The sequence below is a fragment of the Saccostrea echinata genome, unplaced genomic scaffold (assembly GCF_033153115.1).
Source record: "Saccostrea echinata isolate AGI-Se365-2 ecotype Australia unplaced genomic scaffold, CSIRO_AGI_Sech_v1 ptg000057l, whole genome shotgun sequence".
Lineage (NCBI taxonomy): Eukaryota > Metazoa > Mollusca > Bivalvia > Ostreida > Ostreidae > Saccostrea > Saccostrea echinata.
The window spans coordinates 8,471,801-8,499,205 of NW_026889806.1; the positions used below are offsets into that span (position 1 = coordinate 8,471,801).

Genomic DNA, 27,405 nt, shown 5'->3' on the forward strand with positions numbered 1-27,405 from the left:
AGATTATTTCCGGAAACTACTTAGAAGCCATTATTTTGAGTTTGGCAGAAAAACAACAAATTTATACACTTCCTGTATCTTCTTGAATAAAGATGAATAAGTGAAACTGTATGTTGGCTGGATATACGGTTTCCTTTGGGGCAATGTGGTTAGGATGACTTTTTGATTTGGCGTGGAAGAGAGAGAGTAAACATGAATAAAATCGCGAACGTTGTGTATTCAGGATGGATGGTGAAGTCCCCTCCGGAGAAGAAATTTCGCCTGACTGGGGCGTGGAAAATTTTCCGAGCTGTAAGCATATGTCTAGTTCTTATATACTTGATCTCATTTTTCTTTTAATGTGTTTATGTTGATTTTCTACTTTTTTGCCAGAGTCCTTTTGAGTGAGTCAGGGAACTTCTGACAATTTTGGAGTTACAGATCTGACATGACATGTTATTGTTTACTCTTTTCTTGGCGCTTTTCCTTTAGCTCGTGTTACAAAATAAGAAAATTATTCATAATGCTAATTGCTTATTTAAAGTCAAATAAATATGAAAAAAAATCACCTATCGACAGCTTATCAAGACTTGAATGACCAATGTCATTGCAAGGCACTTTGGATTTTTAAACAGCAAGGAAATATTTTTGATTAGGAAAGCTTAAAATCAAAGGAGGGAAATACCAGTTAGCATCAAAGAGTTACCATGATCTAGGAAATATAACGTGCAATGTTTCCTAATAGGTTTCCTGACAGTGGTACAGAATGCCAGCATCAGGCTTAAAGTAAAATGTTATTTAGTTTTATTATCATTAAATGATGGTGCATATGCAATTTTAGAACTTAATCTTGCTAAAATTTCTTTGCTAGATGCATCTTTGTGAAAAGATATCCTTAAAATTATGTATGAAAAGTTGACACTTCTAGTTTTTGAATGTTTTGATATACATACATTATAAGTATTCAAGTGCACTGATTTTGCATGCCTGTAAATGTGGATATAGATACAATATAGCTCAGTTAGAACGGAGGATGTGGATCATTTAGTGCAACCATTACATCACTTGTACATATCTAACGTAAGAGTAGCTAATCTCATCACTTACACATCCACTAGTGTCACCAAGTTAAAGCAAGGTGTTGAAATTATACAGCATTACCTAATAGGCACAAAGTGGACAGTAAATTAATTTTCATTTCTCTCTACTTGTCACCAAAGCTATTGAATTAAATATTTAACTTTACATGTAAATATTATGTGATGACAGCATGTAAATACCATAACCTTCAGTATCTATCCTCACCCCTATTAGGCCAAATAAAAAAATATGTGTGGTTCCGGTTACCCGACCGTCCCTATTTTATACCCCCGACCTTAAACTTTTTTCTGGCAATTTTAATTCATAATTTTTCCAGAATTTTCCCCGATTTCCATCATTGGCTCCAGTATTAGTTTTAGTTTCAGCAATGGTGGCCCCCTTGTAAAACATCATTTCAACATGTAGTGCAAGTTTTAATAATGTTAAATCCAAAGCAAGCTAGCATGTAGGTGTCACCTACCAATGTTGACTAGTATATTATCACGCCACATCTAAATGCCACTTGCAAAGCAGTGATAGGTATTATTTAGAAAAATTATAAAAATTGTTTTGTAAAAAAAAAAAAAAAAAAAAAAAAAAAAAAAAATCCCTACCTACCTACCCTAATTTTTTTGGAGGTGTAACCGGAACTACACATATTTTTTTGTTTGGCCTTATCTATCAACATTGATCAATGAATAAGTTCAAACTTGTCATTACACACTTTTTAATGCAGCTCTACTGGTCTCTCTGTATACAATAATTTCAGTGTCAATATAAGAAGTGTTGACATACTGACTTAACTGAGTTAAAGGCCAGGGTATTCAACCTTGATGTGCATTAATCTGTAATATGACGGCCTCTGCAAATTCATTTATTCATTTTAAAGCTGTTTTTCCTAAGCCTATTGTTGGAAAATATCAGCAGCACTTTAAATTCCCTCATTTTAAATTGTCAATTTTCTTAGCTAACAATAAAGGAGTAGTATTTCTTGAGAGGTTCATACTTGACTCTGCAGGCTGTAAAACGTCACGTAGTGGCTGCTTTAGCAAGTGAAACATTTTAATATAAAAAAAATATAAATAAATAAAAGAAAAGTCTTCATAGAATCCAGGACATCACAGTTAATGTCTCTAGTGTTAATTAAACAAATTGTCATTTTGAAGCATTATAAGTGGAAAATAAAACAACTTCCCCACTTAATGTCTTTGCTGAAGAAAACTGTGACAGATGATCATTAAGTGAATAGGAGAAATTGATTGTTATAGTATTAAAGAACAACTTGAGGGGAAAGGAATTGTTAAGAGGTTCATGACAATTCTGGCTATATTTAGACTAAATTAACACAGCAATATCTTCTTTCTTTAAATCAACCTTGAGCTTTGGCATGTCTAACAAGTGTATAGTATGTTACAGCTGCAAATGTGATGTTTTGAACTCAATCTAGAAAAGTTTCCAAAATGTAGTGCTTTGTATGAACATAGTACATATATTCAGATATTGGCCAGGAAATCATATATAAGAAAGCAAACTAAGCTCTTGTATCATTTGCAAGAATTTTGAGAAGATACAAACATATAAACTTGTACATCAGTAGCATATTAAATCAATAGAACTAGACCACATCAGATGTAGTAAGTCAGCAATATCAAACACTGCAGTAAACAGTTGTCTGGTACAATATCAAACAGTGCACTAAACCATTGTCTGGTACAATATCAAACAGTGCACTAAACCATTGTCTGATACAATATCAAACAGTGCACTAAACCATTGTCTGGTACAATATCAAATAGTACACTAAACCATTGTCTGATACAATATCAAACAGTGCACTAAACCATTGTCTGGTACAATATCAAACACTGCACTAAACAGTTGTCTGGTACAGTATCAAACAGTGCACTAAACCATTGTCTGGTACAATATCAAACAGTGCACTAAACCATTGTCTGGTACAATATCAGACAGTGCACTAAACCATTGTCTGGTACAATATCAAACAGTGTACTAAATCATTGTATGATGCAATATCAAACAGTGCACTAAACCAATGTCTGGTACAATATCAAACAGTGCACTAAACCATTGTCTGATACAATATCAAATAGTGCACTAAATTATTGTATGATGCAATATCAAACAGTGCACTAAACCATTATCAGGTACAATAACAAACAGTGCACTAAACCATTGTCTGGTATAATATCAGCAGTGCACAGCACTAAACCATTGTCTAGCTGGTACAATAAAGAAATTGTACATTAGTGAAAAGTGACAGAATCAATAAATTTAGCTTTTAAGTCCTGTCTTAACTCATTGCTTTTAAGGGATTGTTCAGTAGATCTATATAATTTTCTCATACAGTATTAACCAGTGCATGAAATAATAATTGTCCAGCACATTTTTTCACACTGCACTAAATAATTGCTAATTTCAGAATAGTACATCAGTATAATTATAAATAACTTAAATCTGTCACAGCAGACAGTGCACTACTAGGTCTAATTAATTCCTATATACAATATTGAACTGTGTAATTATGAACAGGATTAATTTTTTAATTAATATACAGTGTGAAGCAGTGCACTATAATTTTAATGTAGTGCAGTATTGAACAATACACTACAGAATTGTCTAGAACCAGACTGAGGGTTCTCTTTTCTGGGGGTACCTGGGGGTACCAGACTCACTGGTACCAGTTACCAATATTCAGTCACATTCCCAATAATAAAGTTATCCTTAGAATGTTAATTTGATCATGTTAAAAAAAAAAAAAAATTGTTAAAAAAAAATAATGATACGTACAAAAAAAATCTCTTTGGGTTTTATTTTTGAAAGAGAAAAAAACCTGTGATATAATAAGATATGGCTATATAAAAATATGTATTTATCTATAATAATGAAATATGTGTGTAAAAATATATATCTAAAATAATAAAATGTATCTGTAAAAAAATATATCTCAGCATAACTATTTAGCAGACAAATATAAGATTGTCATCAAATAATGGGGCAACAATGAATTAAAAAAACAAAACAATTTAACTCCCTCTTTAACCAAGACACTGAGCATGGATAGGTCACCTTTCTTACAGTATTTAAACCTGTAACCAGTGGGGTTCAATGGTGATAGGATTAGGATGTATGATTTAATGTTCCACTTGATAAAGCAAGAGGAATCTGTTGTATTACTGAGTAATCTACAGCAGTTATTGATATGTAATGTGTTGAAACTATTTACAGAATGCCGAGACTTATACTAACAAAAGTAAACATATAAAGTTTATTTAACTTTTATGTATTAAAATTTAATTATTGGTTGAATTTTCAATATGTTGACTGGAAATCATCACAAAGATTCAGAAAAAGGTTATTATATAAGCAGATCTTTACTATCAGAAATGTATAAATCAGATAGTCTATAATATTTAAGTAGGTCAAGTACTGTCATATAATTATTGCCTGTAAAGGTAAAAACTCTGAACAAATATATAACCATCTTTTTTCCATTAAGAAACACTACCTCCTGCAGCATATTTCCTGATCATTACAAGGAGCGCACGGTGGGTGTGACTGGTTGGCGGGGGATGCTTACTCCTCCATGGCACCTGATCCCACCTCTGATGTAGAGGTCCATGTTTGCTCTGCTCCTGATTTGTATTGTTTTAATGGACTTTTGAGCTTGATTACTGTTAATTATCTCCATATTTGATACTAAATAAATGTACTAAGTGTACTACAGTATATACTAGTGTCAAAAAATTGGACCATGTTTACTATCTATTATCAAATTGAATCGGTAGCATACAATCGATTATATGATCAATAGCTTGAACTTTAATTTAAAGGTCAAATTAAATAAAGTTAACCATGTAATATTCAGTTATCCTCGTAAATAAAAACTATATTTCAATACAAATCTGCCAGACCATCTTCAATTCATGCATAGTTGGAATACTTGTCTGCTATTTGCAAGAAAAATTGATGAATGTCCTTTGAAAAAGTTCAAAGATAAACCAGTTTATATTAAAAAAAATATATTTTGAAAAAAACTTTGCGACTTTCGATTTTAAAATTTTCTATTGATTGTCGCCGATGTGCTGTTTTCAGCGATGATTTTTCGATAAGTGACTATCATAACAGCACTAATATATACCATGCTCTGGTACATTGTCATATCCTTAGTTAAGAACCAATAAATTAATAATTTCTTGAAGTTAGGGAAATCATCAACTCCTGATTCAAATTTAATGGTTAATGAATATACACTAAAGCTAAGGAGACTTGCTAAACTCAATTTAAGAGCTACCATAACCAATTGTCATGAATATTGAGGTTGCCTTACAGACACATACCAAGATAAGGTGATCCAGTGATAATTGACTTATCTTTATGAGATTTAAATTTCATGCTCGCGTAAAAGAACTTTATTGATGAAATGAATTAAATGTTTTTGTTGCCATTTTTAGCTCACCTTGACAAAGTTGAGATGAGCTTATACTATACCCCTGGCATTGGCGTCAGTGTTCGTCTGGCCCGAGTTAAAGTTTTTGGAGCAGGTCCATTCCCACGTTACTGTAACTATAAGCCCTACCTGGACCAAACATGCATGGATGATGCATCTAGGGATGGACACTTCCACACTTGTTTCAGATGCTGGATCTGACCTAGATATCCCAGATTAGTGATAAATTGCTAAATTTGCATCTCGCTAAAAAATTCTTCTTATATGGTATTTTTTTTAATGTATTCTGGTAAATTAAGATTTTAAAGATTTAGCAATGAAATTAAAATTTTCGGAGAAATAAGATTTTCTCACCTACCTACAGACCCAGTTCTTTCATCTCGAGTCGGGAGAGGGCAAACAAACATTATTTTAAAGCTGGCCTTATTTATAAACTTATATCAAAATGGCATATCTAGTTGAGTGACTGGCAGGTGACCCATTAGTATCTGTTTTTTATAGTCATCAACAGTCATGGGTCATCAACCATACTTAAAACTTTTTTAAAAACATTTCTTTAGAGTCACAGTGCCAGTCAAACATAATTACCCACCTCAACATGCTCAAAGCAGGCAGTTCCTTTTCCCAAAGGGCAATAAATAATTGAAGAAAAGGAGAGGGGAGGGGGTCTGTTAAAATCATTAGAAGAACCATAGAGCCAGAAATTAAAAAATATATATATAAATCAGGCGCGGATCAGGAATTGAAGTTGGGGGGGGGCAATAAGTAGGCAGGGGGTCTGGGGGCCATCTTGAGGCCCCCAGTGGGTCCAGGGCGAAGCCCTGGTGGGGGCCCAGGGGGCAAAGCCCCTGGAAGCTCCTGGATTTTAGAGATTTTTGTAGGGTAAAAATGAGGTTTACCAAGTAGACATTTTTACATTTTCTTGACAAAAACTATGATTTACACTAACTTTGACAATTTTAGGGGGGGGGTGCCGGATGTGCCCCCCCCTTAAATCCGCCACTGTAAATGAATACTTTTAGTTCTTATCTGTTGAAGATTCAATGGATAATGATAAAAATTCCTCCAAAGACAAGATTAAATTTGTTAAATTATTATGAAGATGTCTTACGTTTTATTGCCTCAAATTTGTTTACAACATTGCAACAGTGACTTTCAATTAGTAAAGATGTATAGCGCTTTTGGATTTTACAAGGCAAAAAACAAAAGAAAACAAAACAAACAAAAAAAAAACAAAACAAACAAACAAACAAACAATGTTCAGAAGAAATTTCCCTTGTAACATTCAGGTGACTCTAAAGGTCCATTAAGCCTTTTGTGTTTTTGTATGGTACACATGTTCAGTAAATAAGTTATTGTGGAAGACAAAATACTTAATGCTGTGTTATCACTACTATTGTACTATTTTAAAAATGGTAAGGAACTTTTTCCTGACATTGCACACTTGAGATAAATTTACTACTGGGGTACTTCCTCAACAAATCGCAATTATAAAGTGACTCAGATCCTATCTAAATTGTCTCTGCCAGTCACTTAATAAGGAGGGACACATTTAACAGTCTAATGTATGACAAATCTACTTATAGTATTTATAACATTTATATCTTAATATGTACATTGTATAACAGTATATACGTTGTACTATAACATTTTTTTTAATCGTGTTAAATGGGAGAGAGGAGGTGACGTTACATTTAGAGACTTACAATAGAATTGAGTAAAAACTAATTTGGATGAAACAAAAAGAATTAGGAAAACAGATAATTATAAATTTATCAATGATAATTTAATTTGTCACAACCAGAGGAAATGAAGGTGTAAAGGTTACCGAGTTCTTATTGTTCTGTTGAAATAAAGCAAGTGTGCAAAGGGGGACAACTTGTATTATGTTTTACCATGAATATATTCAAAATAAAATCAGCAATGTAAGTTGTAAGTGCATGTTTGAAATTATTATATTTTTAATTATTTAAAAAAAAAATGAACTTTTAAATTTTAAAAATCATTGTTTGATTCAATTTGCATAGAGTTACAGAAATAATTTTTATTTAAGATCAGTTGGGAGGCAGATGAACATGGAAGTTATTTAATATCGTGCACATATATATATGTATATTATATACAGTGGACATTTGGTCTGTACCTTAAGAGGTTGGGGACTGTCAGCTGTTAATGAATGAGTCGAGTGTCACCTGTCGGGGGTAACCCGGGCTGGATCTCTATAGGTCTGTCTTCGATGACTGCCTTAGATACCACGCCTGCAATCTGTCAGTGATTTACCTGGATAAACACAGCTTTTGTGTATTGTTTATTCTCTGTAAGACATCACCTGGTGTAGGAACCTTCTCTCCATTCAATTCAAATCACAAAATTTAACCCGGTGATTGACATTAGCACATCTGCCTCAAAAGAGTCTTCTTGATTTATAATGAAAGCTTAATTTTGAATACGATGAAAATAAATGTTTGTTTCATAAATTACTTACTGTTGAGCCACTCGGGAGTAAAGACGTATATTTGTAGAAGTAAGTTTGGTGTTATGTGTGTTAATGTTTATAATGTATTTTATTTTACCAGTTCTCTCCTGATGTGATGGATACCACAGTAAGTGTATCGTGTATTTGGTTTATTTTCATTTTCTACTTTCGGTTTCTCTAACTCTGATGACTGATGGAACACCATATTTACTTTTGTGTTAATATTTATTAACTGACCCTCCATAACTGTAATTAACTATTCAGTAATTAATATGCACAGCTTCCATCGGTCATTTGATCAAGAGTACTTTAATTGGTCTTTTCTTAGGAATGTCCTGGTGTGCATGTTTATTGCGTTTTGTTTATTTTTATTAAAAGGGAACTTTTGACTAGCATGATTTTTTTTAATTAAGTATAAATTTATTGTAAAACTTCTTTCCTTGTCAAGAATGTACAGTGCATGAAAAATTTTATTTTTTGATTTACCAAACTGTTTTTTTATTTTTAGAAGCAGAATTTAGAGAAATGTGAATTCACACATTCCGTGCATGATTGTGAAAAAAAAAATAAATTTACATAAACTTAAATTCAGCTCTTGGTATGAATTAGACATAGCACTGTCAATCACTTGATATTATATGACAGTTTGTGACCATTTGATTTATGTCTTCATCATATAAATTCTAATTGTCACTGCAACTCTTCTCCTTGCATTTGACATACTGACAAATAAATCTCCTTAAAGTACATGAACAAATTATAAATTGTTTTCATTTCTGATAACAAAGGAGTATTTTCTTATTTCTTGGAAATTATTTAAGTGACAACATTTAAATTTTACTCATTATGAAGTCATCAAAATTGTTAAAGTGTTTAAAAGCATTATGTAAGAAAGAATTAATTGATACTTGAGTTAGCTTTTATTGTGATATATATATTATATGCAGATCATATTGTGCAACTTAAAACTACCTACTTAGAAATTCTAAGTATGATTGGAAAAAAATTAATTGACTGGTCATATTTTCACAAAATTTACTTATAATGTTAATACAGTAATTTAATGCTTCATGTAATGATTAATTATTAATTAACATTTCTAATTTTAATTTTCACGGAGGACAGAACGTCAGTAACTTGCACATCTGTGGTTGAGGTAAAGGATAAAACAATTGAATGTATTGATCCAGCGGTAGCCGTCATTCCTTCCCTTGTTTGTGGTTCAATTCCCCCTGCTTCACCTGAGTTGGTTGTTTTCTAAAAATGGTTTTATTTTCAGCTTTGTAAACAAACTGTGATTTTGTTGACAAACACTGAGAGATCATAAGTTACTGATTGTTTCTTGAGGAAATTTCTGTCCATCTTCTGACGTTAATGAGTAGATATATATATTTTTTGTCTTACGTTAATGTTAGTCGTGTGTAGAAATCATTCATGTGTGACCAGTCCCCAGCACCTGTCTTTTCCATGGCTTCCGTGTTAGCCACAGAAATAAAGCTCGTCTATTGTCAGTCACACTCTCTAGTCTGACCGTCCGTCACTCGCCGATCCCGCTATTTATGATACCTGCACTGTCAGTCAGTCAGTTATTTTATACCTGTGTAATTATTAGGAGTAGTACGCCACACTCAGGTAAGATACTGATTGAATATACTAAGGAATATAATAACAACAATAAGGTTGGTGTATCAGATCCTAATCAATTTTTGTTGGATTAATTAGTGATTACATTGGATGGGACTCTTAGTAGTAAAGGTCTATTTTGGTTCATGGTTAAGAATTTAGCATTTTCTGTTAATTTATAATTGGAGGTTATGAAATCAATTGATTTGAGTTGGACACTATACATACATCATTAAAATCTGAAGCAGTGATTCTGATAATCAACACTTCTTTTATTTTTGACCTGATCATGCTGATCCACCACTTGATTTATATCTAGAGGGAAATCATCTATTGTCTCACTCATTACAGGAGAAGGAAGAAATAAAATGTGCCTATCATAAGTTATCTACTAATGGACAACTCAGGGTTTTTCCTGTACTCTTGTATTCTCACACATTTAATGGCTATCTGACTGTTTCCTGTATGTGAACTTAATTCAGTATACTCCTTACCTCTAGAATAGGGAAAGTGAATACCCACCCCCACCCCACCCCACCCCGACCCACCCCACCCCAACCCAATCCTGAAAGTGAAAGTAATGTAGTGAATTAGGGTCACTTGTAAAGTCTAAAAATAACCCACCCTTACATTAAGGGAGATGATGACAAACATAGTTTGAATTCCAGAAGCCTGACAGTTTGTATTTCAGAAGTAATTGCCTCTTTGTATATATGTGAACTCCTATAGTGTATAGCTGTGTACCGTGTTAGGTTACTTCAGACAGGGATGTGAAGGTGTCTCTGGGGGTGGGTGGTTGTCCTGTGAGTTACTGATTATGGGAATCTCAGTCTGTGTGACCCTCAGAACAGAACTTATGGATTACTGATCAAATTTCTAGTGTCATATAGCATGACGGCTCTGTTACATCTTAATACACTAAGATCACAACATATATATACATTAAATAATCTTCTGGTGCATGAACAAAATTAGTCAGCTGAAGATATTTAATATGATGGAATGTTAAGTCTGGGAGTAAATATAGAAGGTAAAAAGGCCTTCTATTTCTGATATTACTTTATTTTACTTGATAACCATATATGTAAATTTTAATCTTTCAATATTATTATATCAACTTTTCTTTTGGATGGGTGGGACTTAAAACATTTCAAATTTGTATTTGTGTTTTGTTTTTATTTGTATTTTTCACATCATATAAGTTGAAACCTGAACCAAAACAAGCTGTAAAGTCTGTTAGGATTTACCAAGTAATATTTGTATCCTATGTCAGAGGTTTTTAAATTCCCAGATTTGAAGGGTCATAGTATAGCATTAGGGTGACCACTTGACCATTGTTTGTTTACATATATACTTACCACTGTTAGGATTGAGTGAAAAATAATTTTACCTATCTAGTATTTGTCACCTAGTCAGCTGTCAGTCAGGTTAGTATGACATTATATCCATTTTAATATCCCCTTTGTTCACTGGCAGGTCATTAATATTGCAGAACATTTCACAACAATTTAACTCTCTATTTATGCATTATGTAACAAGAACAAATGATTTAAATTTATTGCCAAAATTAATAACTTTTAAAATTGATGTTTTTTTATGGCTGAATTTATTGTGACAAATCTCTACCACTTTGTGGCTTAGCTTACACAGAGATGTCAAACTCATCATGTGCTGGACTCGATAAGAATAGGATGTCAGTCAAACTCACCATGTACTGGACTCAATAAGTATTGGGTGTCAATTAAACTCACCATGTACTGGACTCGATAAGATTTGGATGTCCGAGTTAAACTCACCATGTACTAGACTCGATAAGAATGTGATGTCAGTTAAACTCACCATGTACTGGACTCAGTAAGAATTGAGTTTCAGTTAAACTCGCCATGTACTGGACTCAATAAGAGTGGGATGTCAGTTCAATTCACCTCGTAATGGACGATTTCTGGATGAGGATGGGCCCCTCTTATATTCACAGTTTAATGTGAGAAAGGTAGAGTTCATTAATAATGGTGGGGATAATCATTATAATGAAATAACCTGTTTTAAACCATTTGATTTTTGCCTTATTGCTCTTTTGCTATGGATTGATCAAAAAAGAGACAATTTTTCACTTTATATCAAAGAAAGGATTTTGTGAAGGGTCAGAAAATGAAAGGTTAAAGTTCAGGTTCTGGATGAAAGGTCAGATTGGTGATGTGTTTCCTGTGATTGGGATTAACGTCCTGTGGGTGACCTTTGGTAAAGGTCATACTTTACAGGTGAATGGTATAACTGTGCATGTTGATATTATATCCATGGTGTACTTTTGGGTGCAAGGTATAAGACTTTAACTTACATGACCATTATGATGATAAGTCCTTAGGGTAGATTGTATATACTCTCTACTCTCTCTTGGAATGAAGGGACCTCTTAGATTGCATTTGTGTGAAATCGGCCAAAGGAGGTGGGTGTATGATGATTTAATTGATGGAGATGATGCTGATTAAGATAATGACACACAAACAGACCTTACTGTCACAGTATTGAATTATCTCCACCAATCTCGATAATGCTATGTTCACATGAACATCCATTACTGTTAATAAAGGATAATATATAGAGATCACTTAATTATGGCATTTCCTATCCCAGCCATCTATCATGTCATGAAAATTTGTCCAAAATGTTTAATATACTGCACAGCTATAATATATTACATTATTTGAATGATGTACATGGCCATCCAAATGTAGATACCGAATCTGTGTTAGCTGTGATTGGAAGTTTTGTTAGTATTAATAAAATCTTAAGAATTCCTGGGAAAAAAACTGAAGAGAAATTCTTGGAGATGACGAGCCTGTGGCTTTAGATCTCTCCTCTCAGGGACAAGCTGACAAAACAGAGGCATCCTAATTATAGCTGGAATGTGATATTTTTATCCTCCATCTCCCAGCTTCTTTGTTCATCCTAGGATGTGCATACACAGTCTGCTCTGTTAATATTTACTGCTGCCATTCAGTGTGCAATCAGTTTTTAATGTCATCATGGTGATCACTTTACTGTAAAGAATTAATTTACCAAAGATGTCAGAACCTTTTCTTTTGGATTAAGTTGCTAATAACATTGTAAGAAACACTGTAGAAGTTTCTTGTAGCCTTGAACCTTTGATATTGGAGGTGGATTAATGTGACATTAGGCATGGACTGCTGACTCGTAGTAAGTACATGTGTACTTGACAGGTAAACACGGAGAGGTAAACAGAAGAGCATATAAATATGGGAAGGCCATGTAAAACTTTCTGAAGTTCACAGGGTGATCAATTGTTGGCTTCATCAACTTTTATTTTTGGCAGATGTTGTCACTGTCTAGATACATACATACAAATTAATGTGTCTCGATAAACATTAGACCGAGTACAGATCAAGCCAAGATTCTAGATCTGTGTTGGAAAATTTTAACATGACAAGTACTGAAATCCATCGGTCAATTCAGCTTTTCATGAAGAATATTTTAAAGATTTTACATATAGGTCTTGAATAATTAGCATTTTGGATGAATTAATTAGCAGGGATTACAGCTGACAGACATTTTAAAATCTCTATCAGGATTTAGTAAAGACAGACTTGTCTGGAATGTTTTAGAGGTGGGACGGCCAGTTTGTGACACTGCATAATGTTACTGATCATATGTATCGCACTGTATTGTTTTTGTGAAGTTTGTAGGTAGATTGTGTGTTTTGTAGATAAATTGCAGCCTTTTAGTTTGGCTGGTATTTTGTGTTGTATATTTCTGTGTAATTTTAATTGGTTTGTCTTGTTTATGACTAATTGTTTCATCTTTGTGATGTCCTATTAAGCAGGGAACAGGGAGAAAAGGAAACATTCTGCAGACCCCGAGTTTTATCTGAGTCATCACTACAGATTTGTGATATTTCTAATTGTTGGTAGAGATATTCTTGCTATTTCCTCAGAAGTTGTGATATCCTTAATTTACGGGACATACACCCTAGACATAGGAGGCTAATTACTAAACAGGCTTGAAGAGTCTGTGTGACTCAGAATCTGGTTAGAGAAATGTTTGCATTAGGTCTTTACTTTTAACCCAGGGTCCCCTCAGATGGTCATGGGTTAGTGTGGTTTTGTGTATTCACATAAGATTATATTAATTAATAACATTGCCTCAGAAGTGTTTCGTTGAATGACAATTTATGCTAATGAAAGAAAGCCAAAATACTTTTCATCAAATATTCATGCTTGGTATTTGAAATGTACAGCTTTAGAGTGAATTATTCATGCAGTCTGTGGGACTAAGTGGGAACAGATATTAAAATCTCTCCTGCTGAAGATTATAATACTGTGTAATCAAATATTGAATTGTATGTTTCTCATTTGACAGCGATGGAAGAAGAGGTTCTTCGTTTTGTTCAAACCAGAGGGTAGTCTGCCTCACCAGTACGTTTTAAACTACTACAGCGATGAAAACTGTAAACGACTGAAGGGAGTTATTGACCTTGAACACTGTGAACAAATCATTGAATCTCTCGACCTTGAACTTTACCCTTTTCTTCTTGCAATCAAGACCTTCCACAAGAATAAAGAGAGAACATATTTCCTGGCAACGGACACCGAGGAACAAATGACCACGTGGGTGCGGAATTTGTGTAGTGTGTGTGGATTAAAGCCGGAAGAAAATCCGACAAGTAAGTTCTATTTTGTCTAAAATAGGATTTGTTATCTGACAAGTACTAGGGTTGATCCAAAGTAATGTAAAAACTACTATTTATAGTCTTTATAATAATCGTATTTTTCAACAAAACCTTATGTATACTAATGCCTCTGTCTATTTGACTTTTGCCCTAAATTTTATTCTTATATATGGGATACTTTTAGTTTATAAAATATTAACATGATTAATGTAAACACTACGTTGGGTCTCATCTATCACAGCAGGGCAAGAATGAATAACATTTGGACAAATTTCGAATAATTTTAGTTTTACAACTCAAAACAAGACGGGTTATAGCAAAATGGCAGTAAAGATTATCAAAAAGGGGCTCTTAAGAGGTTAGAAAGATATGCAGATGAATGGAAAATAAGTGACCAATCTGTAACATTGTGCGGCGATAGACAAAACCTAAATTCGTATTTATCTTAGTATTTTAATAAATATTTTATGTAATTCAATAGGGATGCAAGATTTTATCGGTATACCAGTATATCGTGATTTTTTATTGCGTGATACGTATCGTGATACGGAGACTAAAATACCAGTATTTGGTACATAATTAAAAATTCTAGAAATTATTCAATTATTTTTTACTATTAAATAAAAGATACAGGAAGTCTAAAAAAATGTTGAAAAAAGTTATGGCACCCAAACATGCTTTATATTATAAAAATAAAAATGAAAAAAGTGAAGTTATGTTTTTACAGCGTATTTGTAAGAAAAATTATAGAAATTCATTAGAAATCGTAGTAAAAATTCTGTGTAAAAATATCTCGATATTATCGTGATATTTTGGAGAAAAAATCGTGATATATCGCAATACGAAATTTTTGGCAATACCCATCCCTATAAATGAATGAAATTTAAGGCAAAAATCAAAATAGATAGGGGTATTAGTATGTTAAATTTTGTTGATAACATTTGATTATAAAAGATTTTATAGCAGATGTGACATTACTGTTAGATCAACCCTCTTAATTTCCAGTTTATCTAATTCTGCCTACTACATTGATTAGTTTGTATTGACTGTAAATAGTATTTACCTCCTTAGAAATACATTCTGAATTCCATCCGTTTACATTGACAAACAAATTATGTTAAAGTTTTGTTTGAATTTTATCAGATGCATGTAACATATAAACTGTGTAATGATTATCATTTCTTTGGAATATTATTTCAGTTTACAGGATATTTAAATAGTTTGTATTCTAATTTTAGCGGATGACATCCCCCCACCTGTCACAGAGAATCCTAGAACCAGTTTCTCCAGTTCTCCAGACAACCCACAACCAAAACCAGTATTGGCGGTCGCCCCTATCACCACACAACCGACAATACCAGAGTCCATGGTGAGACAGGACTCCCTGGAGGACTATATCCCTCTGTCAAACTGCAGCTCAGGGAAAAAACGAACCCCAAACCGACAAGACAGTGTGGACAGTATTCCAGACGAACATGCCCCACCCCCGCCAGTCAAGGAGGGTCACACTGATATAGACAATGATGTGTTTCACCCCTCAACATATGATACGCCAAAACGCTTAGAAAGAGTGATAGACAGTATATACAAGGTTCCCCCACCTAGAGTTATTACCCCTGATCAGAACAATGCTCAGGACACTTACGATGTTCCTCCCCCCACACATCACAGCCCTAGTTCCCCCCGCTCCAGCAGTAGTGACAGTCAAAAGGTAGACTCTGCGTACTCCTCACAAACTGGTCTCCCCTCCTACGATTACCCTCCACATAGTGGGGACCAGCTAGGACATGATGATGTGTATGATGTTCCGCCTTCAAATCATCCAAGTGTTCCAGGAATGGGAGATGTTCCCCCTAGACCCCCACCCCCCAAATCGTACAATCAAGAACCATACCAAAACCTCCCCAACAACAGTCGCATTTCAAACTTTGATCTGGACAAAGTGGTGCCAACTTCAGCTATGGATAAACATTGCTCTATCGGATCTTATGATATCCCCCCACCCAAACTTACATACTATGAAAGACCCAAAGGTACCATTGCAAATGGGGATGTAAAAGGTGTTTCCCCTAATAGTGTTCCCCCTCCGCCACAGAGGTGTTCAGCAGGTGTGTCTCACAGCTACATAAATGCGGGGAAAGGATATGTGCAACCCCGTGTGGATGGTGAAAACAATTATCTCCCAATGGAGGGAAACAAGTCACGGAATAATTCAGATAGTGTATACCACGATATGTCTGGAGGTCATGACCCCTATCTGGATATGACCCCAGGTCATCACGAGGTGTATGATAAGCCCCCAGCAAGACCCCCAAGGGTGTCTCCTAGACCATCCACAAATCAAGGTAGGAAAATAAGATCTTAATGATTTGTAATAAACTATAAATCAGTTAAGGAATAGAACATTAGTAGGGAAAGAAAGCATGAGATTCTTTGGTCATGTTGTGCCACAAGCATTCATGAAGACAAAATGCTTTGCACTGTAAAATACTGATTTGACATCAGGCCCCCCTGGACATGAAACAGACATGGTCTAAATTTCAATCATCAGCCAAATGCTTATTTTTAAATATGAAGTTAAGCTCAAAATTTGCTGATAAAGACTGTTGATGCTGTCTTTGAAAGGGCTGTTTGATCTATATATCATTTTATACAAAACAAGGAAAGGCTGGGATGATATATAGAGATATCAATAACATTGATTCTGTTTGAGGACGATATATAGAGATATCAATAACATCGATTCTGTTTGAGGATGATATATAGAGATATCAATAACATCGATTCTGTTTGAGGACGATACGCATCTAAATAAGTATGAAGAAATATCGCAAAAAAAAATTTCTTTGTTTACTTAACATTTTGGGATTAATATATTTATAAAATAAACATGATAAATATACTAAATATAATTATGAAATACATGATAATTAACACCACTTGTGTAAAATAATTTTGTTTTACAACAGATATACAACTTCTTTGAATTAATTATTCTTAATTGTGAAGAAATGCTTTGTTCAATTATGATACAAAAAAAAAAAAGATTTTATAACCAATTCAACATATCATGATACATATCGTATCGTGGATCAAATATCAAGATATGTATTGATATAGAAAACAAATCAATTGAACCTAGTGGAAAGTACATATTTTGACTTGCATCTAAAGGTCATGATCCCTGGATCTAGCCTTTTCCCCCTTCCCCCTTCTCCGAAAGACACACGAACACACACATGTACACAATTCTTAGGATTATAATAAAGCTGGATCAGGGTGACATTCTGTGATATGTAGGATTATGTATGATGAAGGCACATTTTGCAGAAGAAGAACAAAGTTCTTTATTTTGAACAGTACTCTGCTTGTTGAAGCATGTGATTCATGTTGCATCAATGCATTTAGAATTTCCAAAATTTGCTACAAATTGCAGATGTTACAAATATTGAGTAACCTCGTAGCTGGTGAAGAATTTGTGAGAAGATATAAACCTATCAGTCAGGTTCACTTAGGAGCTGTGGTTTCCTTAATTATGTAGACATTTATTTAAGCCACAAATCATTTCATATGTCGCACTGTTGATCTTTTTGATTGAGTTTAAAAATAGCTCAAGATAAACTGTATATAAAGGGTCTTCTGCCAAAAGCCATCTGATCAAATTACAACAGAATTTAGCTGACTTGAGCCAAAGATTCAAGTGAGCTTTTATGATTGAAATTTGTCTGTCTTGTAGTCATTGTTGTAATTAAACTTTCACAATTTCATCTTCTTCTTCAAAACCGCTGGGCCAATTTTAACCAAAGCTGGCACAGAGCATCCTTTAAATGGTTAAAGGGGATTCAAGTCATATTTACATTGAAGCATCCTCAGGTAGTGTAAATTCAAGTTTGTTCAAATCATCATGAGCCCTAGAGGTAGGGTGGGGCCACAATGGGCAATCAAACTTTAAACAGGAATATATTAGAAAAAATCTTTAAAAATCTTCTCAAGAACAGCAAAACCTTGATAAGTCATATTTATAAGGAAATTAATATCCTCAGGTAGTCATGGAAGTGTACATAGTGTAGATTCAGGTTTGTTCAAATTATGATCCCCTGGGGTAGGATGGGGCCACAATATGTAATCAGAGTTTTAAATAGGAATATATGGGGAGGGGGGGATCTGAAAATTAAAAACAGCAGGGCCATAGGGACTCAGGAGAGTGTTGTGGCCCATGGGCCTTTTCTTTTTTGATGTAAGCAGCATGGCATCCACAAAATTAGAATCGGATGAGCAATATTCAGTCAGTTAACAGTTAAGGTGCTGTTTTCTGTGATTTATGACAAGAAAAATATTCAGCAAAGATGGTCTCATGTGACAGGTTTCTAATATTGTGACAGTGAAAAAAGGCTAGAGACTGTAATGCCTTGAGTTATAAAATCCTGGCCTGGGTGTGACTTCCGTCATAACATCAGTGTGTTAGAAGCTCCCAGAAATTGATGAGATTGTGAGACACACTCATATTACAGCAGGTGCCTATGTACATGTATTTACAGTCAGAGCCTTTTAGCATTGATCTTAGTATAATGTTGTCAGCTATCAAAATTGATAGTTCTTTTTGAGTAGATTCTTTAGCCAAATTCTAAGAATTGCAAGGAATTTAAATTTATATGGCTTAATATGAACTTTATTTACAGAATTCTTGAAAGATGGTATTTGAAATGGCCTATGAAATGAATTTCGAAAATTATGATGCTCATTTTATTGATTTAAAATTTGGACTTTTATTTACAGAACAAGACACTTACTCTATATTTAGCACCTCTCGAACCCGGAGCTTTAAACGTCACCCAAGTTCCAGTAGCTCACAGGGCACGCTAGAGAAAAGGTTTGTCATGAAGGACAGAATAACTGACAGGTAGCAGGAAAACTGTGTGAACAACCTATTCCCTAAAACAGGCTGTAAACATTCCAACTCCCTAAAACAGGCTGTAAACATTAGGTCAACATTGCTGTAGTGTCCCTGGGGAAGAAATTTTGTCAATTTACTTTCATATTTTTTAAGATGATAATTATCATTTGATTTATTATGATGGTGCAGTGATGATTAGATAAGATGTAGACATGTAGGTTGCCCTGTTATAAATGCTAGGAATTTTGACCATACACCCACACACCCCTCAGGGTTTTAGACCAACGTCGTCGATGATATGGATTCAGGACACAAATTAATGAATATAATTATGAAATATACTTAAAATAAACATCTCTTGTCACTAGAGCCCCAAAAAAGTCTCTAAATTGCATAAAGTTCAATGTAACATTCTTAAAAGTTTCATGAAAATGAATAGATCCATTTCCAATTAAAACCAAATAACCTTAAAAACATACAAAATGGTCTGATGAAGATTGAATATCTTAATCAATTACCTTGCCATGGAACGGGTCTAGGTGCATGTGCAGATAAAAAAAATATTGGGTTTTTTAAAGGCCAAAAACAATAAATTTATAGTTTCTCAAGCACTGCTGCATTGGGTCAAAATATACAGTATTGATCATTTTTATTCACAAAGTGAAAAGGGGTATAACTCAATTTTCTATTTTAAGAAAAATGAGTAAATCCCCCTTTTGCCTATTTTTTTTTATAACACTACATTATCAATATAATTAAAGCTAATAAAAAATATTGAATAACATTATTTAAACTCTATTGAGTATCAAGTAATACAAAAGTACACAACAGGTAAAATTTACATGGCATTATTACTTGTTGACAAGAAAAAGAAATTTGCTTAATTATCTGCCTGCTACATTAAATTTTGAAATGTTTGGCTTGAGAAACTTAAGATATTGGGGAGGGGGTGGGGCTTTAAGGAATGAAATGTTGCTTCAGAGTGAATCCTTTGAGTACTAATTTTGAACATTTGAGAGAATCTAGTAATTTTGGGATATTTATTAAGTAAAAATTGCCATGTGTTTAAAGCATCTACTGACACAATTTATTGAATATGTAAAATTGAACAGTAATTAGAATTTCATTAATGAGCTTTAAGTGGTTGACTTCAAGTTTTTCCATATTAACATTATAGGAAGGCAAACGAAAAGGGAAATAACCGAGCGTGTGCCCATATTAACATTGATGAGGGACGTTATAGGGTGACAAAGGGAAATTACCAAGGGTATGCCCGCATATGTACATTAATGTGGGAAGTTGTAGGGAGGTAAAGGGAAATAACCAAGCCTGGTTCACACAGAGTTCCAGCCCTTGTCAAGTCTTCTGTCCAAATATCAAGGGAGGTTATTCACTCTCTAAACTTCTATTTCAGATGAAGGGGACACTACTCCTACAAATTCTAGGTACAATTTAAACAAGATATTGGCATTTTGTGCACTCTGCAGGTTCTTGGAATTGCAGTTAATATTTAATTTTGTTTCTGTTTAAAACAATCCTATTCTTAATCATTTGCTTTTGAAAGTTACACTGAATATTTTGTCTGCAGTGACTTATTTTGGACATGTAATATGTGATAATTTCTGATTCTTCTATCAGCTCCTGTAAGTCTCGCTCTGTAAATCAGTGTCTTGATGGATAAACTAATGACAAATACTTTCATTTTTGTAATTTGATAAGCATGGAAATTCATGTACTTTTATGAATTACATCCTGAACCAGTGGAATTCTATACCTAACATATTATATGGCATGAATTAGTCAGACTGTATACAATATGCACTTATTAATAAACATTTTTATGCTGGGTGCAAAGACAAATTTTAAGAATGTGTTCATTAGAATAGCAGAGATTGATAAAATAAAAGTGGGAGGGGTTGGCCAAAAAATATAAAAGCAATATACCGGTATAACTGATAGAACAAGGAAGTATACTTTAATTTAGTGTGAACAGAAAGATTACAATTATTTAGAGTTGTAAAGGTAGCTATGGTAGAATTGGCATTTATCGACTTGTGCACATGGTGTTCATACCTTGTATCTAATATATTGTGTATTATTTTCACTGATGCAAGACTTGCAAGACTAGAGAAATTAAGAATATCACTAAGATTGTTCAATGATTGGAAAGCTAACATGGTTAATATCATGTGTTATAGAACCAAAGATGGAAGACAAGGTTCATGTAAATAAAAATATGATTGTAAATTTGTAATAAGAGTAAAATGGATATTGTCAATACTTGATACAGGTATAACTTACATTTGATATATCATTACCATTTGTATTTAAATACATTATGTAATCATTCAAAGTTAAGATTAATGCATGTATAACAGAAAAATTTAACAGAAATTCTTAGTAACAGTGATTTTGTTTTGTAACATTTTGTGGGTTTTATTTGACAGGTCAAACCAGACAGCCCCTCCCCTGCCCTCCCCATTGAGGATTCACCCGGATATGGAGACCAGCTCCGAGGAGGATGAGGATTATCTGGTGGACCCCAAACAGGTCATGATGCCCTACTATTGCTCAGAACAGGTGGGGTATAGATAAGGAGGCATGCCAACATCTGATGTATTAACATGAGCATCTCTATTGTCTTCAGAATAATTACAACCCTTATTCTAGCATGTTTATCTCCCCATATCTTCTCTAACCTCCCTCTAACTTCAGCATTTATTTCTCTCCGACTGAAATATGGTTATCTCCCTTAACCCCAGCATAATAATCTTCTTCTAACATGTATATATTTATCATTGACTGCAGCATGATTATCTCTGCTAAGAGTGCAACGATAAACCCTTTAACGGTATATCGCGGTATATTTTTCCACGGTTTAATTCACGATACATAAACTGATACCGCAGTTCGGTTCAATCGGTCCAGAATTATCCGAATCGACTGTTTTGTTTCCTTGTTTACAATTTCAAAATGGCTTCCGCACAAAACATGAGGTCGACATAAGGCATTAACATCAGTTAAACTCATCTCCAGCATCTTACAGACCTCAGATTTAACATGGAGAAGGACTTTATGTGATTAAAAGTTATAGATGTTAAGACAAATGATAAACCCTTTAGATCTAAATGTATTCTTTGGTAATACACGATATCTCATCATGCGTGTATTTCAATGAAAATTCACTGTCTTGTTGACTAAAACATGTTAACATGAGAAATATGACAACTGGTTTTCTATGTTAATAAATGGAATAAAAGAATGAATGTCTTCCTTTTTCATTCCAATTTAAAAGGAAGATTATTAGGAAAGGTCCCCGTAGTTCCCTGTAAATGTTCATCACTGGTTTAGAATATTATCACAACTGAAAGATCTACCTATCAATCAAGTTCAAGTTAACAAAATGATATTTTAATTATTAGCTCTTCTGAGCCAAAGGATCAAAGAGCTAATGCTATGGCCATTTGTGCGGTGTGCGGCGTGCAGTGTGCATAAACTTTTTAGAATATGGGCCATAACTCAAGAACCCCTTGGCCAATTATTGTCAAATTTGTCACAGGGTATCCTTGGCCCAAGGACCTCCTTTTGTACTAATCCTAGGGTTGTGACCTTTAAACAAGGGGAGATAATTAGGAAAATAGAAACAAAAGTACTGGTTACTAAAAAATCTTCTTCTCGAGAACCACAGTGCAGATTATCACCAAACTTACAGAAAAGGATGAGGATATGTTGTAGATTAAAATTTGCATGGGGAATCACCCTGGGGCAAAGGGCGTGGTCTCAAGGTCACTTCAAAGTTGACCAAAAATTACATTTTATTAAAATGTTGATATTTTGCTAGCTATAAGGACTAGGGTCATCAAATCTTGTCAGTTGATGCATCTAAGGACCTCATATCATGTTGACTCAAAAGTAGGTCACGGTGACCTACTTTTGAAAATTTATGGCTTTAATTAAATATTTCAGGTACTTATTGGCTTAGAATCATCAAACGTTGTCAGTTGATGCATCTTGGGTCCTCGGAGTACAACAACTGAAAAGTAGGTCACCATGACCTACTTTTGAAAATTTATGGCTTTAATGAAATATTTTGGGTACTAATTGGCTTAGATTCATCAAACTTTGTCAGTTGATGCATCTTAGGTCCTCAGAGTATGACAACTAAAATGTAGGTCACCATGACCCACTTTTGAAATTTTATGGCTGTATTTAATATTTTCGGGTACTATTTGGCTTAGAATCATCAAAGATTTGTCAGTTGATGCATCTTAGGTCCTTGGAGTAGGTCTACTGAAAAGTAGGTCACTGTGACCTACTTTTCAATTTATATGGCTATAATGAAATATTTTGGGTACTAATTAGCTTAGAATCATCAAACTTTGTCAGTTGATGCATCTTGGGTCTTCGGAGTAAGTTGACTGAAATGTAGGTCACTGTGACCTACTTTTGAAAATTTATGGCTTTATTTAAATATATCAGGTACGAATTGGCTTAGAATCATCAAACTTTGCCAGTTGATGCATCTTGGGTCCTCTAAGTATGTCATCTGAGAAGTAGGTCACTATGACCTACTCTCAGGTACTAATTGGCTTAGAATCATCTTGGGTTCTCAGAATGTTTCATCTTAAATGTAGGTCATGATGACCTACCTTTGGAGTTTCAAGGCTTTATCTAAATATACAGGATACTTAGAGGCTTCAAATAGAAGTGATATGTTGTACAGTTTATCAGAAGAGTGATTCAAGGCCCTTGGGCCTCTTGTTTTCAAAAATATAACATTTGATATAACCCTGTAAAGTTTAAAAAAAATATGACAAACTTAAAAAAGATTTTTTAACCTTGTCATGTATCATGATATGTATTGTATCGTGAACTGAATACCGTGAAATATATGGTATGATGAGGTTAGTGTATCGTTGCACGCCTAATCTCTGCTGACTTCAGTTTGACTGCTGACTGACTGCAGTACAGTTATCTCCCCTGATAATTATTATTTCCTGACCCAGACAGCAGGCCCTCAGGGAATAGTTCCTGTCAGGGGTTTGATGAAAAAGCTATCGCACTCACAGCCATTGGTTAGTTGTATATTATATACTCCAGACAGCAGGGTGATTATTTATCACTGATTGTGGTACAGTTATCTCTCCTGATTCTACAATGATAATTTTTACCTAAATGCAGCATGATTATACCCAGACAGTAGGGGTATCTAGAAGGTTAATCTCGGTCCCATTGAGTTTGAGACGGGGAGGTTTACTTTTGGGGATTACAGTGAACCGATGTAGTAACATTGTAATTTCTCCTAATTAATGATTAAATAAGGTGAATACCAATGACCTGGTACTGTAAACTTGAGTAATTCAGAGCAGTTTCTCTATGGTGCATGTTGGCATGTTTCCATTCTGTACCCCACTTTTTATTTTGTTGTTTACATTTCTCCTTCCTTCCTTGTGCAGTTTTCTGTGTATTGTATGTGATGTTTTTGTGTTAGTAACACAGATATGTTGTGGGGACTTTTGTTTTTGTTCTTTTGATTTTGTTTTTTTTTAATGTTTTTGGTTATTTTAAGCTTACCTGAGTCGTAGGCTTAACTAAATTTTTCTGATCACAATTTGTCCATTGTCTGTCTGACTCTGTCATCATCATCCTCTGCTTATCATCATTATTGTAAACTTTCACATTTTCATTGTCTTCTCCAGAACCAATGGGCAAAATTCAAACAAACTTGGCACAGAGCATCCTTGGGTAAAGGGGATTCAAGTCTGTCCAAATGAAGAGCCATGTCTTTTCCAATGGGAGATAATCAAGAAAAGGCAAATGTAGGGTGGAGATGTACAAAAATCTTTTTCTCAAGAACCATTGGGCCAGAAAAACTGAAACTTAATTGAAAGCTTCCTGGTGTTGTGTAGACTAATCATGGGGATAGGGTGGGGCCACAATAGGGGATCACAGTTTTACATTGAAATTTATTGGGGGAAAAATTTCAAATTTTAACCTAAAGAATAGCAAGGGCAGGATTAGTCATATTAATATTCAAGCATCTTCAGGTAGTGCAAATTCAAGATTTTTTTCAGATCATGGACTCCTGATGAGGGATAGGGCCACAATAAGAAATCTACATTTTATATGGGAATACATGTGTATATACAAAAAATGTTTTAAAATCTCCTTGAGAGATCAACAGGGCCATGATTGATCATATTCATATGCAAGCATCCTCAGGTAGTGCAGATTGAACTTTGTTCAAACTTTGGCCTTTGGGGGTAGGATGGGGCTTCTAAAGGGTATCAAGTTTTACAACAGAAAATACAGGGAAAAAAGAGTTTAAAATCTTTTTCTCAGGAACAGTAGAACAGTAGTAGTAATAAACAAGTAATCTCCTGGAAGTGCAGATTCAAAGCAATAATGAGAATTAATAATTAGGTAATTATCCTCTCAGACTCCTGTGTAGAGAGTGATGAGGAAGTATACAGATTCTACAGAGAGGGATGGGCTCGTCCAGGAAGTTAGAGTCATTATAAAGTTGACATTTAAAAATGCTTAAAAATCACTTTAACTTTTGCATATCACTTCACTAGATGTTTTGTACTTTGAAAATAAGGAAAGGGGGTCACAGTATGTGATATTTAATAACTAGATTGATCTGAAAAATAGGAGCCCTGTTTTGTGTGAAGTCAGAGGTATACTGATAGATTATACAGCATGCTCTGTACTATATAGTTACTGTATTTTCTGTACTTTCATGCAGGAGATATTTTAGATCTATGCACAAATTTAGTGATTCCTAAATGGTAAAAAAAATTTTTAAGCATTCAGTCCAACTTTTGAGAGATTGTTCAGAGAATTCACAGGTTTTCAGTACAATATATTATGTATGAACAGAGCCTCTTACAGAAGCAGTAATCATGTCTGTATTTACATGTCTCGAGTTACTGACTTGTTTTCTTTCTTTTCTAGAGATCCAAAGGCTGGGAGGATATTCCTCCTGCCCCCAAACAAGACTCCGAGCTCAAGTACTTAGACCTCGCCCTGGACAATCCTTACAATGACCACGAGACCCACAGACTAAACGCCCCTCCCCCAGGGCAGAGTACACCCACAGAGTACAAGGAGATTGATTTTGTGAAGACAATAGGGCTACAGGAACTGAAGTCTAAAGTACAGAATGACAGAAAACATGATGAAGCTTGAGGTTGGGCAGTTAGGCATACACAAGGGGTCCGATGTGTGGTAAGGTTACCACCAGCCAAGCAGGGAACATGGTTATTTTCTCATTCCTAGCCAAGGACAAGTTTGTTATTGTTTGAGGTTTATCTCATTGTGCAATCTGATTTGTGATCAGAAAGTTACTTCTTAAGGAGAAGGAATTTTTTGCAAGTTTTTTAAAAAAATTAAATGGATGAAGAAAATGCTATTTTGTCATAAGTCTAAAAACCTCATTGAATCTTCTGAAAAAGACTAGGAAAAATCTTGTAGAATGTTTATAATATAGAAATATACTGGAAGTAATTCCCTTTATGTCTTTGTTGACTATGTAAAGTCGTAAAAAATGTTGATTATATGAAGATATACTGGGAGTAATTCCTTTTATGTTGATTATATATAATGGTTGTCATATGGCCTTCGGAAAGTAGACAATTTATAAACATTGAATTCACAGTAACGTCTGTCTCTATGTTTGTAAGAGGTCCATTACCATAATTAATTCATTAGTACATTCATTTCTAATTATTTCCCAAGTGTCAAATAGTCAAAATGACCAAAAATCAAACTGCCGACTTTACAAGTGTAGGACCAGATTAATATTAACAATTCAAATGTGTTATCTTTTTCGAAAATCATTAGTTTTTTTTCCCCTTTAATTTTAATGTCATTTTGAAGATATTTGAGAAACAATGTATGGTTGTTAAACTGTCTATAATGCTATGATGTTTGAGAAGAGTTGTATGGTTGTTTGTGTGTAATGACATGATGTTTGAGAAGTGTTGTATGGTTGTTAAATTGTGTATATTAAGTGATTACTTTTGGTATATGATGGTTGTCATGAAGAGTGCTTCACATTTGGTATATTATTTGTTAAATTCATAGCTTACTTAATTTTACTTGTATTAACTTAGATGACATAAAATTATGCATTTAGTGTTTTTAAAAGAACATCAATGAATTAAGAGTGAAAGTTAAGTCAAGGTTGTTAGAATGTT

General features: G+C 34.1%; 1 protein-coding gene across 4 annotated transcripts; it reads left to right on the forward strand.

Moving 5' to 3' along the window:
• On the forward strand, positions 1-27,076 carry LOC133174330 (GRB2-associated-binding protein 1-like). 4 transcript variants are annotated; one of them, XM_061309433.1, is made up of 7 exons: positions 1-291; positions 8,104-8,130; positions 14,001-14,304; positions 15,549-16,655; positions 20,619-20,649; positions 21,652-21,784; positions 26,162-27,076. In XM_061309433.1, the coding sequence occupies exons 1-7, from the start codon at positions 193-195 to the stop codon at positions 26,393-26,395; spliced, it is 1,935 nt and encodes a 644-aa protein (XP_061165417.1). In that variant the 5' UTR covers positions 1-192; the 3' UTR covers positions 26,396-27,076. The 4 variants fall into 4 exon arrangements, with proteins under 4 accessions (XP_061165417.1, XP_061165413.1, XP_061165416.1 ...); XM_061309429.1 differs by lacking the exon at positions 20,619-20,649 and adding an exon at positions 19,087-19,180 and having other exon boundaries at positions 26,162-27,075; XM_061309432.1 differs by lacking the exon at positions 20,619-20,649 and adding an exon at positions 19,087-19,180 and having other exon boundaries at positions 21,652-21,754; positions 26,162-27,075.
• The last annotated feature ends 329 nt before the right edge of the window (positions 27,077-27,405 follow it).

Coding starts and splice junctions, on each gene's coding strand:
- LOC133174330 (XM_061309429.1), top strand. CDS start 193: ATGAATAAAATCGCGAACGTTGTGTATTCAGGATGGATGGTGAAGTCC. Junction 292..8,103: donor CGTGGAAAATTTTCCGAGCT/GTAAGCATATGT, acceptor TTATTTTACCAG/TTCTCTCCTGATGTGATGGA. Junction 16,656..19,086: donor TAGACCATCCACAAATCAAG/GTAGGAAAATAA, acceptor TTTTATTTACAG/AACAAGACACTTACTCTATA.